A 13353-nucleotide genomic window follows, 5' to 3' on the forward strand; every position below is an offset into this window, starting at 1 on the left:
GTTTCGCTTCATTAAATATGCATGAGCTTCTGGGCCACGAGGCATAAAAAAAGGATTTTACTTTTTCAGGTTTTTTGTTGGTGTATTTTTTCCTTTGCAAATCTGAGAACAAATGGAGAAGTGTTAGTTAACTTCTAGGATAAATGTCTTCATGGTATTATTTTTTCTCTCTTTGAAGTATGCTTTGTAGTTTTGGATCTTGACTTTTTGACTGATCTTTTGAACGTTTTTAAAACACATTTGCTCACTAGTACCTTTCCTTAAGGATTTTACTGAAATTTAAATAAAAAAATAATAAATATAGTTTTTTTTTTCATTCATGATTTAATTTTTTTAATATTTAGCATTTAAAATTATTTTTTATTTAAATTATACATTAATATATTGTTATCTTTATTCCCACACGTATTTATTCCTATATTTATTTATACTTTTATTAATTTAAACATCATTTATTTGTATTTATTGTTATAATTCTGTCTCTTGTATGTATCCATATTTATTTTCCCATTGTTACATTTATTTATTCATTCATTTATTTTTCATTTCTGCAGGTATGGTCCTCTATATGTAAACATTGTTGTTATATAAATAAAACATATTTTGAGAGAGCCTATATAATAATGTTGGATTGTTTCAGTAGGTGGCAGTATTTTGCAAAAAAAAAAAGTTTTAAGTTTCTCTTCCTGATTTCCACAAGGGTCAGTTATAATTAATCTGTAATCGAGAAATTTCTGTAGTCTCAATGTGTCACATTTTTTCATTTATTATTATTATTATTTTATTTTTTTTTTTCGATAAAAGCTAATCTGCAAACAGAACCTGGTAAAATCCTGAAATCAATCACCCCAAAATATCAACACCTAATGAAGTTTTAATAAAATATTTTATACATTTTCAACAACTTTTAATGTGTAAAAACTATGTACACGCACACATGAAATGCAATAAAATGCACGGAAATGAAAGCAAATCTTAAAGTCATTAAAGTCATTCTGTCATGGGACAAATGCAAGCCAAAGTAAAAGAGGAAAACAGTGCAACATGTCATTTATGACTTTTCCAGCTGTTTGTAATTACAGAACAAAGAGTTTAAAACATAACATGGATTGCACTCCAGTTTCTATTCAAAAACATATTTTACAAATCATAAAATGTTACCAACCAATATTTTAAATGGTTCGCCCAAATATGAAAACTCACCCTCATGTCACCCTAAACCCACAAGACTTTTGTTTGTCTTTGAAACATCTATGAAGATATTTTTTAATGGATCCTAAGAGATTTCTGTTCTTCCACTGAAAGTTCTCACAACTGAAACTTTGATGACTCAAATTCATAGAGGTTTGTTCTGGTAATTGCTCTCTTATGAAAGTTTAGATGACTGGATTACTTTCATGTTGATGGAAGGACAGAAATCAATCAAGTTTCGTTAAAAATATCAAAGTTTTATGGGTTTGAAATGAGGGAGAGTAACTGATGACAAAATATGAATTTTTGTGTGAACCACGCAAGCCTAAAAATTACAGTCTATGGTTTTGAGTAGCAACTGGGCGGGTTTTGTTGTGAAAACTTGGCAATCCTGCGTGAAAGACAGTCTGGGCTCATGATGGCAAATAAAAGACGTGAAGATAAAGGCAGTAGGGAGAAGCTAAAAGGAAAAAAAGCAAACCGTTACATCAGGTTACCTTTGCCTGCCTCTCTCACTATACACATCACTGTAGTAAAATCCCAGGACAATCCCAGACCGAGCGTCCACTGCTATATATCACTCCGCAAGGTCTGGCATGATTATTCCATTCATTCATATTATAATAATATTGTGAGATAGTAGCGACTGTTTGTAGTTGTGGTGGGGCTATTTGGGAGAAAATTCAGTGCCGTTTTTTACTCCCAGTCTGTCCCTGCTCACAGCTGTATTGTTTATTAAGAGAAAAATTGTTATTTCACGCTCCTTTAGCAGTAATAGATACCCGCTATGTGTGGGTGGCTTCAGCGCATGTTTTGTGGATGGAAAGCAGCAGCAGCATTGTCCTCTCAGATCCTGTTTCAGAGCTATTTCCCTCTGACCGTAATCTCCCTTCGGTCTTTCCCTTTTTGACAGTTTAGCAGTGCATCTTGACCTGAAAGTCTCAATCCTGTCATTGCAAAAGCAAGAATTATAGAGGCTAGGTGAAGTGGGTTTCCTGAAGTGGGTTTCTCAGCTAAACTAGCAGCAGGTGCAGCATCTGTAATCTCAAAACAAAACCAAGATAGAAGAACGAATGTTCAGCTCCCTTTTTAGCCTAGCTTCCTTTTCTGCCATCTGGTGTTGGTAATACCACATCAAAACAAATGGCTTCTGCTGTGTTTGCTTTCATTTTGCTCGTTTCAGTCTTCAGTTTTTCTGACACAGCAGTGTGTGCCGTATTGGCTCCCGTAGCTCGATGAGTAGAGCACGACGCTCGCAACAGCCAAGGCATGGGTTCGATTCCTCAGTCGCATCTTCTCAATGCATTACAGAGATTCTTGCACATCTCTCTGTCAGACAAAATTGGTGAGTGATGCAGCAGATTTCAAAGCAGCGTAATCTCGTTTCTGGGAGCGCAGCAGGGGAGTCTGGGTATTGGCGTCCCGTAGGGTGCTGCTGCCGCTGAGAGAGCGAAAGTGCTGCTGTGTCCAGCCATAAACCAGGCAGTTTAACAGACCCTGAGAAGCAGAGGTGAAGGCCTGTCGAGAAAAAGAACAGGAACGTTTTACATTCGCAACTTAGTATGGGTAAAGCCATTGTTTTGTTAGGATTTTTACATGTTTTGGCGAACCTGTAGGATGTAGAGAATGACTCCCATCCTTCCCTCGATTATGTCCGGTTTCACCAGCATCATAGTGGCCAGAAATATTGCTGAAATAAAAAAGAGATCATAAAAGAACATTAAGGGAAAGCACTCAAAATAGAGTGTTTAGCTATGGATTTATTTCAAAAAATTTTTAAAAAAAGAAAGAATTTGAATTGTATATAAAATATCCATCTATTTGCATTACACAGCTCTAACATAAACTTAAAGTAAATTAATGTGATGCATATTTGTCAATCATGCATAAATGAAGTAAGTAAGATTTCTGTACTCAAAAATTTTTTGCGACGTTTTTTTTTTTATAAATTATTTGCATCTATTTGATTTTATTTAAATAATCATATTTTCAGGATGCATTTATTCAAACTACTTATCTCTTGATTGTCAAAACAAATGTATTCAGTCATAAAGTATGAACGTGGTTATAATATGGTTAGCTGTATAACAAGCAATAATTAATTAGAATGTATGAGATTTAAAAAAAATAATTTTTATTTATTGAGAATTAATATTATGTACAGTATTTAAAACAAATTAAGTTCATTATTAATATTTCAGAATTCTTACCAATTCTTCTCATTTATGCATTTCTGACAAATATGCATAACATCACATTAGTTTAGTAGTTCATAATTCACATTTTTTATTTCTTATAGTTATATATTAGTTAAAACTCTGTAATCCAAATCCATTGAATCTTATATACAATCCAAATACATAAATCTTAAATTATGCCTAAATACTGATTAAGTGCTATGCATGTGCAGGTGTTGTTAACAAATTAAACACTTTACCTAAAGACGTGCATTAATGCACTATAAAGGTATTCATAATGTATGTTGTAATGCATTATATCTTTTCATAAATAACTGTAACCAAAGTTAAAATGAATTATAATATTAAAAAGTTTGTTTGTCATGTGTTTTAATGCTTTATCCTTTCTATATGAATAAATAAGTATTATTATATATTATAACTGTGTTTAAAAGTATTCATGAGATCATTTGATGCATTACAAGGCATTAAAACTACTTTTATAAAGCATTATACGTTAAGTGTTACCATGAAGGGCAATAAATCTCAAAATTGTTAGTAAACATACTGACACATACAGCTCTTTACTATGGAGAGAAGAAAAGGTTCTTCATTGGCTGTCTCAGTAACGTTATATATAAAAGTTTGTAAATCTTTACATGTTTTAGTGTATAAATGTGTGCTCACCTGGTCCCCAGCAGAAGAAGAAGGCTGAGGGATAAAGCAGCATTCGCCGTTCCAGAAGACGCAGGGTTTCCCACTGATTGTCACCAAAGAAACCTTGAGACGTGATGACACGCTTGTACAGAGAGCGAGCTTTACACATGAGAGTCTAAAAATAAAACAAGGACTACAATTAGATTATGAGTGAGTCGCACAGACCGGAGAATCATTAGCCTTATATTCACTTACACTACCGTTCAAAAGTCTAGGGTCTGTAAGATTTGTAAATGTTTCTGAATCTCTCACCAAGGCTGCATTTATTTTTTCATTTAAAATGTTTTCTATTTGAATGTATTTTAAAATGTCATTTATTCCTGTGATCAAAGCTGAATTTTCTGTTACATGTTCCCCGTCTTGTGATTTATTGAATCTTATTTTGAAGTATTGTTTTCTGTGTTGCCTTTATCTCCATAGTTACTCATTTGTCTCATGATTATTGATTAGCCTCACCTGTTACTTATTAGCCTCTTGTTACCCTGTGTATTTATACCAGTGTTTCAGTCCTTGTTTGTCAGTCATTAGTTGGGTTTCCATTACCCTGCTTTTATGTGCATTTTGAAGTATCACATCAGAACTGGGTGATGAAAACGCAGAAGTTCACCTTAATTCGCAAAAACGTTTTTATGCTCGTTTGAGGTGGTTTTTGACTCGTGCGAAAAAGGGTTAATGCGAATAATGGGAGATGGAAATGCATTTTGTGAATAAATTCCTCTGACTTTGTGAAAAAAGTCATGTGACTTTGCAATATGGGACGGTAAATCCTGACTAACCAGCGGACTGATCTTGTTCCACAGCATCTGAAATGTTATTATGGTCATTCGGAAATGCCCAAGCAAAGTCTGTCATCAAAGTATTTCTGTATAATTGCCTCCCAGAACTGTTAAACATCTGCGTTCCCAAACAGCAGCATCCACCTCCGAAAGCAGTAACCGCATTCATTGTTTCGTTTGCTCGTTCTTAGGTGCAAGTAATTTATTATATAGGAAAATTATTATATTCAGTCGCTTCTCCTACTTTTCTTAGTGATGTATAGTGCCAGTTTATCAGGAAGAGACGATTTTGTTCTCTTTGACTCGTTGGATGGAAACGGTGCTTTTAGCAAATGCTTTTAGCAAATGTTTTGTGCGATATTCCAATTTTTCGCATAATTCCAATTTTTCGCAACTTTGGATGGAAACCCGGCTAATGTCTTTTCTTCCCAGTGTATCAAATCAGCATATTAGAATGATTTCTGAAGAATCATGTGACACTGAAGACTGGAGTAATGATGCTGAAAATTCAGCTTTGATCACAGCGATAAATTAAATTTTACACTATAAGAAAAAATATCTGACAATATTACTTTTGAAACTTTTGAACTGTAGTATACATTTAAATCATACATTTCTGAGATATTCAAAAATGAGATCAAGACATGTTCAATGTTAAAGACGACTCACCGTGATGCCAAAGAAGGTGACGAAGAACGTAGTCAGGAAAATGGCCATGCAGTAGTCTTGAATGACACTACATGCTGTCATCTCTGTATTTACAGATGAGGTGAGATACACAGCCCCTGTATGCATCAGCAAACATCTGGAAGACAATCACATCATTAAACAACTGTCTGGAATGCATTCAAACAACTAAACTAACTATTGAATTGAATGCTACATGCTTTTAATAATAATAGGCTTTATTCAAATACGATGCTTTGATGAAGTTATGATGACAAAGTACAGTTTATGAATCATTTCATGTGCATGTGTGAATATATTTGAACTGACCTGTAGGGCTGGGTGAAGTTTGTGTAACACTGAAACACATTTCCTGCTACAAACACAGGCGCTGTGAGCATTAAAGGCAAAAGACTGTATGGAGAGAGAGATCAGGACAGACAGTCAGTCAACCAAAAGCTTTATATTCTTCACCTCTGTTCATTTACAATTATTTTGCATGGTATTTGCCCTAAACAGTATGCAAGATTACAAGTAATGGGTTTATTTATTGTAAATAATATTCCAAATGTGCATGTATATGTACTATTTCTGGATTTTGGATGCATGAAATGTAAACAAATTAGTAAACTACATGCAAATATTCAGATGCTAAACCCTAACAAATCTTTGCTATATTGTTATAGTTTATGTTAATATTTTGAATTTTATTTTATTTTTATATTTTCCAGTTTCACTTCAATTTTATTCAAAGTTTTAGTAATTATGTTGTTTTTTCTATTTTTATTAGTTTTTTATTTCGTTTTAGTTATTCTAAAATGAAAACTAAACGAAAATGAGAAATGGCGGCGTGGCAAATAGCTGAAATAAAATAAGATATTAAAATGTAATTTTTATTTCAGTTAACATTTGTTTTAGTAATGAATTCTGAATTTTCTTTATGGTTTTAGTTTTAGCTAATGATAATAAACATAAAGGGAACTGCAGTGATAGAAATAAATAGTAATAGAGATTCCAATGCTTAATTAATTTAAATAAACAATTTCCAATAAATATATTTAGTTCAAAGGTTATGAAATACAAAGAATTAATAAGAAGTGAAAATGATGTGGTAAATTTTTGCCATGTTAGTCTATATCTACATTAGAGTCCCCATGAGGGCCTTTTTCCCCAGACTGATATCTATCAGTACTTTTTCAGCACCATTTCTTTACACAAATGTATGTTTCTTCATCTATAGTTAATATCAGTTTAAGTGATATTTCATATCATTTATGTTCTTACCATGACAGCACAGGACCAAGACATCTGCAGCTTCTTGTGTTTGCTGGATTCTGAAATAAACAAACTAGTCAGCATTGGTAGTGTTTACATGCAGACTATCTTACGCTGCTTTATTACCATTATAAATGTGTTCATAATAGTGAGTTGATTACCTCGGCTGGGAAACCGTTGAGTCCCTTGTACTTCCCCAATAGTCCGGTGTAGAGCACCCAAACATAGTGCAGCGTGTAGAAGAACGAGGCCATGTAAAGCGTCTGTAGGGTGCGAAAGTCAAATGGAGAAGTTAATGAAGTTTAAGATATTTTAGTTACAGTTCACATCCACATTCTAACCATGCTGTCGCAATACTGTGAGCCACGACTTTCACATTACTGTTTGTTTGCGTGACTGCAGTGCTTTCCAGCCCTGACCCTGATATCCTCAACACGGTCACACTTAATTTTAAGGTCCAATTCTCACTTTTCACAAACCATTAACTACAATTTTTGTTTAGTTGTAGTTTTTAGCTACTAAAAGTGCACATTCACTTCTTTTTCAATCTAGGACCAGGACTGGAAAACATTGTCTTATGGCCCCTTTGTTGACATTCATATCAAAGCAATGCAAACCACTGAATGACATTGCAGGACTGAGAAACTTCTGTATGATAAGATATCACATCTTTCTCCTAGAAATGCCAACATGGTTTTCCTTTCTGTTTTGTTTGAACTCAGCTTACTGCAAGAGTTGTTAGTTATATTTGATCAGGGTGTGTACCACCTGATTTTAACACAATTCACACAAAGTAAAAAAATGCACAGTGAAATACGGGCTAAAGTAGAACACTGCATCATATTCAGTGCAATACTGAATTAACACTGTGAGTGAAAGAAATAAAGCGCATGAAAGGTGAATGGATGCATATAAACTTCAAAAATGAAAAAAAAAAAAAAAAAACTAGAAAACTTCTTCATACAGCAAGGATTGTCATTTTTGTGAGAACTATGGCTTGCTCGTTTGTACTCTCTTTCACTGATCTTACACTTCTGCTGTAACAATTTAGTTTTAAGTTGAGTTCTGTTGTCCTGTCAATACCAGAGAACTGTTATAATGCATGAGAATTAAAATGACATTAAGATAATGTTAATAAAGTTTTCCATACTTAATAATGCAGTGGCTCTAAACTTAAACAGATAAAACCAGATCATTTTAATTAGCCATTTGATTCTTTTTAAGTTCTAAAAATGTAAACGTTTGTAATTAACTTAGGTATGAGTCATCAGTGAGTGTGTCACATGAGCTCAGACAGGATTTTCCAAACCTCAGGGCGTTTTCTCCTCATGCAGGATTGACGAACAGTTTCAAAAGTCAAAAACTGGGCATTTTCCGACAGATAATAGGGGCTAAACCTATTATTTGTTTAATAAATGATTCTTACGTTTACGTAAGTAACAGTGTAAAATAGCTGGGCTTGCAAATGGAGCCAACACTCCAATATTTGCAAAAATTTCGAAAAGGGAATGATTATATAAGGGGTCCAAATGATGTTACTTTGTGCCACACATTTATGCAATGTAACTTTTTTGTAATGGGGAAAATACTGAAGTGGCTAAATCTTTCATTTTAGGTTATTAAAGTTAGTTAATAATTATTTGAATCGAAATAGTATAACTATTAAAACAGTTTTTGCTGCAATAAATTGATTCAGTTTAACAGATTATATAAAAAGTATGATATTAATTGTTGGATACAGACGAAGCAAAACCAGCACAGGCATTTGATGGCATTTTACATTTCAAGTTAAGTTAGTTTTATGACAGCATATCTAATAATAAATCTAATAAAGAAGAGCTGTGACATTCACTCACACCCATGACAGTCCACTGTCATAAACAAACATGAGCAGACTTTAAAAAGTGGGGCAGAACTCATTTTATCTGGGCAAAGAATATGAATCCAATTTGCTGCTCCACTTCCTTTTCAGACCCGTCCCAGTTCCATGTTTGTTTTGTGCTTTAGAACTAACTGGTTTTTGTGTTTAGGTTTAGCTGAGAACAACTTGTTTTTGAAGTGAAACTGTTCAAGCACATATGGTTTTATTCCCTGTGATTTTTTTAGTTAAATGCCAAACAAGCAGACCTCAGTAATGAGAGACACGCGTTCAGGCCTGCAGTGTATTCGCAGGATGCAGAGAGGAAGCACAGAGTTAGAGTGGTCCCTCCCTCATTTGTGTTTATTTCTTTTTTATCACATATTCTTTAAATAGCAATCAGCGAACAGTTTATGGGATAAGGACTTTCCATTTTTACGCAATCTCAACTAGTAGTATCAAACTGAATAATTACAATATTTATATGTCATGGCAGTCATATGGTACTCCAGGGTACTTCAAAAAAGATCATGGTATGACAATGTCCAAAAAAAATACACTATTACTTTTCGGTAACATGGCATGGTTTTTAATGGATATTAAAAAATACCCTATTGTTAAAAAACATTTTCTTAACTAAAAGTGATGACAATGAACATTTGAAAAGAATGTGTGTGTCTAAGTGTGTGATTATTCTTTTGATGGCATTTAAAATTAATAAGGAATAGTCACACAAAAATGCTGAAAATGTGCTCACCCTCAGACTATCCATGATGTAGATGAGATTGTTTCTTCATCAGAACAGATTTGGAGAAATTTAGCATTACATCACTTGCTCACCAATGGATCCCTGCAATGAATGGGTGCCGTCAGAGTGAGAGTCCAAACAGCTGATAAAAATCACAATAATCCACAAGTAATCCACACCACTCCAGTCCATCAGTGAACGTCTTGTGAAGTGAAAAGCTGTGTGTTTGTAAGAAACAAATCCAGCATTAAGACTTCTGGCCAAAATATTAGTACATAATCCATAATAATTCTTCCAGTGAAAAGTCCATCCCATGTTGTCCTCTAACATCAAACTCCATCTAAAATATTTGTTTAGAACTGTTTTGTCTTGTGAACTATGCTTGGTCTGTGCATATTTCTCTCCTGATTCAGACAAGACTACTTTTTTTACTAGAGAGAGCAATATTATAGATGTCCGAAGCAACAGTTTTAAGTTAAAAACATCTTAATGTTAGATTTGTTTCTTATAAAAATGCAGCTTTTCACTTCTCAAGATGTTAAATGATGGACTGAAGTTGTGTGGATTACTTCTGGGTTATTGTGATGTTTTTATCAGCTGTTTGGACTTTCATTCTGACGGCACCCATTCACTGTAGAGGATTCATCGGTATGCAAGTGATGCAATGCTATATTTCCCCAAATCTGTTCTGATGAAGAAACAAATGTATCCACATTTTGGATGGCCTGAAGGTGAATACATGTTTATCACCATTTCATGTTTGGGTGAACTATTCCTTTAAAAGTTGTGAACATGCACTAGTCAATCAAACATGACTGCTCCTGTGCACGTGGCTTTATTTGTGGAAGTGTGATGCAAAAACATGACGTGTACAGAAAGGTACTCTTCTTCTACCTGTGATAAGCATTATTTCGGCATGATATTGTGTTGGTTTTGTACCTGTTCCACTATGTGGAGGTTGTAGCAGGTGGCGTAAGATTTACAGGACTGGGTGAAGAGAAGACCTCCACACATCCAACTCAAAGCTAACAGCAGGTCTGTTACACTTAACAAGAATAACGGCAGCACCTGAAACAGAGGTTTGTTTTAGTGGTCAAAATGACATACTTGTTTGAACATATTATTAATAATTCACAGTGTATATGTATTTGATGGAGGCTTACCTCTGGTTTTCTTACTAGCCCTTTTAAACAGGCACATAAGATTATGGAGCCAGCACCTAAAATGCTGGAAGGCAAATTATTAGTAAATATAAATAAGTATACAAGACAAACATTTATTCATACGTGTCTCTTTAATAAATGACTGCAAAGCTAAAAATGAATAGATACCTTAGGACAGCCATTGTTATTTGAATCCATCGAACTATAGAGTATATCTAAGAAAAGAAAAGAAGTAGTTTATTTAATCTGTCTGGGTGTATTTTAGGCATGCAGAACACAAAACGTAAGACAATAGACTGTTTTTATGAGTTTATGAGTAATACATGACCCAGATTTGAAGAGTCGGGAAATATCCTACTTTTCGGAAGTCCGTAATTCATAACATAAAGCTAAATAACAATCAGTGTTTGAACTGATTATTATTTCTCAAATATTTTAAGCAATTGTGATCATTTTGCAGTTTAAAACGATCATCTAAAGAAAATATCCCGTGCCTAGTAAGCGTCTCCATGTGTGCGTCTGCAGCACAATTGAACTATGAGATATTCTCTAGTTTATGTAAAATGCTGTAAAACTACTTACAGATGTCCAGTTTTCAGTCGGAGTGGTGGTGTTCATATGTGACTTATTTTGGCCAAAAACGTCCATATTGTAAAATGTAACAATATATTGATCAAGTAAATATTAATAGGCTATTCCTCTCGAAATCCGTCCTCTGTAACAACAGCAAATAACAGTTGTAATAAATTTCTTATTGCTACCAGAACGTTCCAAAATAGTAATAATAAGTTGTTCAGGTGATACTGGAGTAACAAAAGACGCTTTCGAATTCCAGTTCTGTAAATAATAAACTGCGCGCCCCGCCCACTTTATCACAAAACGATTCTGATTGGCTACATTCAGATTGCGTCAGACTTTCGTCATGTTTTAATGTATATTCGGCTCTCAAAGCGACCGCGCGCGGCGCCTCACTAGGCATGACAAAATAGTGGCGCATTGTTTTGGCTCACGGAACTGTGTATTGATGTATTAGCAAGGACATCCTGTTTTGGACCGAAATATTTAACATTTTGTCAAATTGTGCGTGGAACTATGCCATACTATCTGTGCCAATGTCGTTTAAACTGTCGCTATGATGACATGATTGTTTTTAGGCTGTGCTCGAACACATCATATCCTATTTAGTTAAAACTGAACGTCGCATTAACTAGCGCGCGATTTTATAAGCTATAAATTAGTTTCACCTATTAGTTAACAGTGTCCTTGCTTATTATATTTTGAGACATGCATATTCAGTTATCATAATCAACGTGATTGGCATGAATTAATAAAAGTAGCCCACTGTTTAGCAAGAACAATCTATATAAAGTTGCCATGGTGATACAGACTTTGAATTTATGAAATATGTGAATACATATATGTGTTTTTTGTTTGTTTTGTTTTCAGTTTGTTTTCCAGTTGTCATAAATATGCATGTTTCCATTCCAACTGCTCAGTATGTATCAAACTTCAATCATATTCACTTTCTGTCTAGTTTGGTGGGAAGAGTTACAGTACATGCATGACTGATGTTCAAAAATGTACATAACATTTCATGTCAGTTCACATAGGCATCAGAGCACTGCATCATCAAACACTGTCCTGCTTCAGTATGCAGTAGGCAGTATGCCTGAGAACAATGAGCACAAGGGCTGCCTATAAGAGCTGTCTAACACAGATTACATCATCGCTTTATATCAGCCATGAACTGTGCTGCACATGAAGGTGAGGGAATAGTTCATCATTAATGTGCTGCTTCAGTGGAGATGAGGTCTCTTTGCATTTTCTCCGTCCACTGTACTGTCCATTAAAACACATATAAAAAGTCCATAAACAAACCTGCTCATTTCATCTAAGCACATCTACAGGAGCTATGATCTTTCATGCAGTTGGAAAACAGAAGTATGGATATATAAACTATAAACAGAATAATAAACATGGTATGACAGACACAGAGATGATTGTGGTTCACTGCTCTAGCACAATAGTCAGCTTTCAGTCTTTGATTTTTAATTTCATGTGCATACTGTTCACGGGTTTATTTTTTTCTTTAAAGAAATTAACACATTTATTCAATAAGGGTGCATTAAATTATGCATTTAAAAAATGCCAGTAAAGATAATTATAATGTTACAAAAAGTTCAACAAATGCTATCCTGGTGTTTTGGCTTTCCATGCATTTTTGCACCTCCCTTTCTTCATGTGTTCAATACGTTTTCCCTGTGCCTTTCCATTTTATTACACATAACTTTATTTCTGAACTTATTTGTTTTGTTTGATTTGTATGTATGGATTACTTGGGTTGTTACCGACATCTGGTGAAAATTTCAAGTCAACAGCACCTTTGGAAATATTTTTACTTTTACCCGCTGTATGAAGTAGCACAACTGTTTACAACATTGATAATAATCAGAAATGTTTCTTGAGCAGATCATGTGACACTGAAGACTGGAGTAATGATGCTGAAAATTCAGCCTTGATCACAGGAATAACTTATATTTCGCAATATATCAAAATATAAAAGTTATTTTAGATTGTAATGCTATTTCACAATATCATTGTTTTCACTGTATTTTTGCTCAAATAAAAACAGCTTTAATGAGTAGAAGAGACTGCTTTCAAAAACATTGTTACTGACCCCGAGTTATTGTACACGTGTACATTCCCTTGCAAGTTCAGACTCTTAAATAACTCTTATGTTTGAGTAATAGCTTGATGCTTGATATGGTTGACTGCTATACAT

At 34.2% G+C, this 13353-nt stretch overlaps 1 protein-coding gene across 1 annotated transcript; it reads right to left on the reverse strand.

The window, feature by feature from the left end:
- Positions 1–856: 856 nt before the first annotated feature.
- tmem116 (transmembrane protein 116) lies at positions 857–11403 on the reverse strand. The gene is made up of 11 exons (XM_019090199.2): positions 11154–11403; positions 10740–10786; positions 10572–10635; positions 10348–10476; positions 6964–7065; positions 6812–6861; positions 5858–5941; positions 5531–5666; positions 4056–4200; positions 2802–2881; positions 857–2709 (listed from the first exon to the last, which is right to left on the reverse strand). The coding sequence occupies exons 1-11, from the start codon at positions 11217–11219 to the stop codon at positions 2524–2526; spliced, it is 1089 nt and encodes a 362-aa protein (XP_018945744.1). The 5' UTR covers positions 11220–11403; the 3' UTR covers positions 857–2523.
- Positions 11404–13353: the final 1950 nt, after the last annotated feature.

Source organism: Cyprinus carpio, chromosome B5 (genome assembly GCF_018340385.1).
Source record: "Cyprinus carpio isolate SPL01 chromosome B5, ASM1834038v1, whole genome shotgun sequence".
Lineage (NCBI taxonomy): Eukaryota > Metazoa > Chordata > Actinopteri > Cypriniformes > Cyprinidae > Cyprinus > Cyprinus carpio.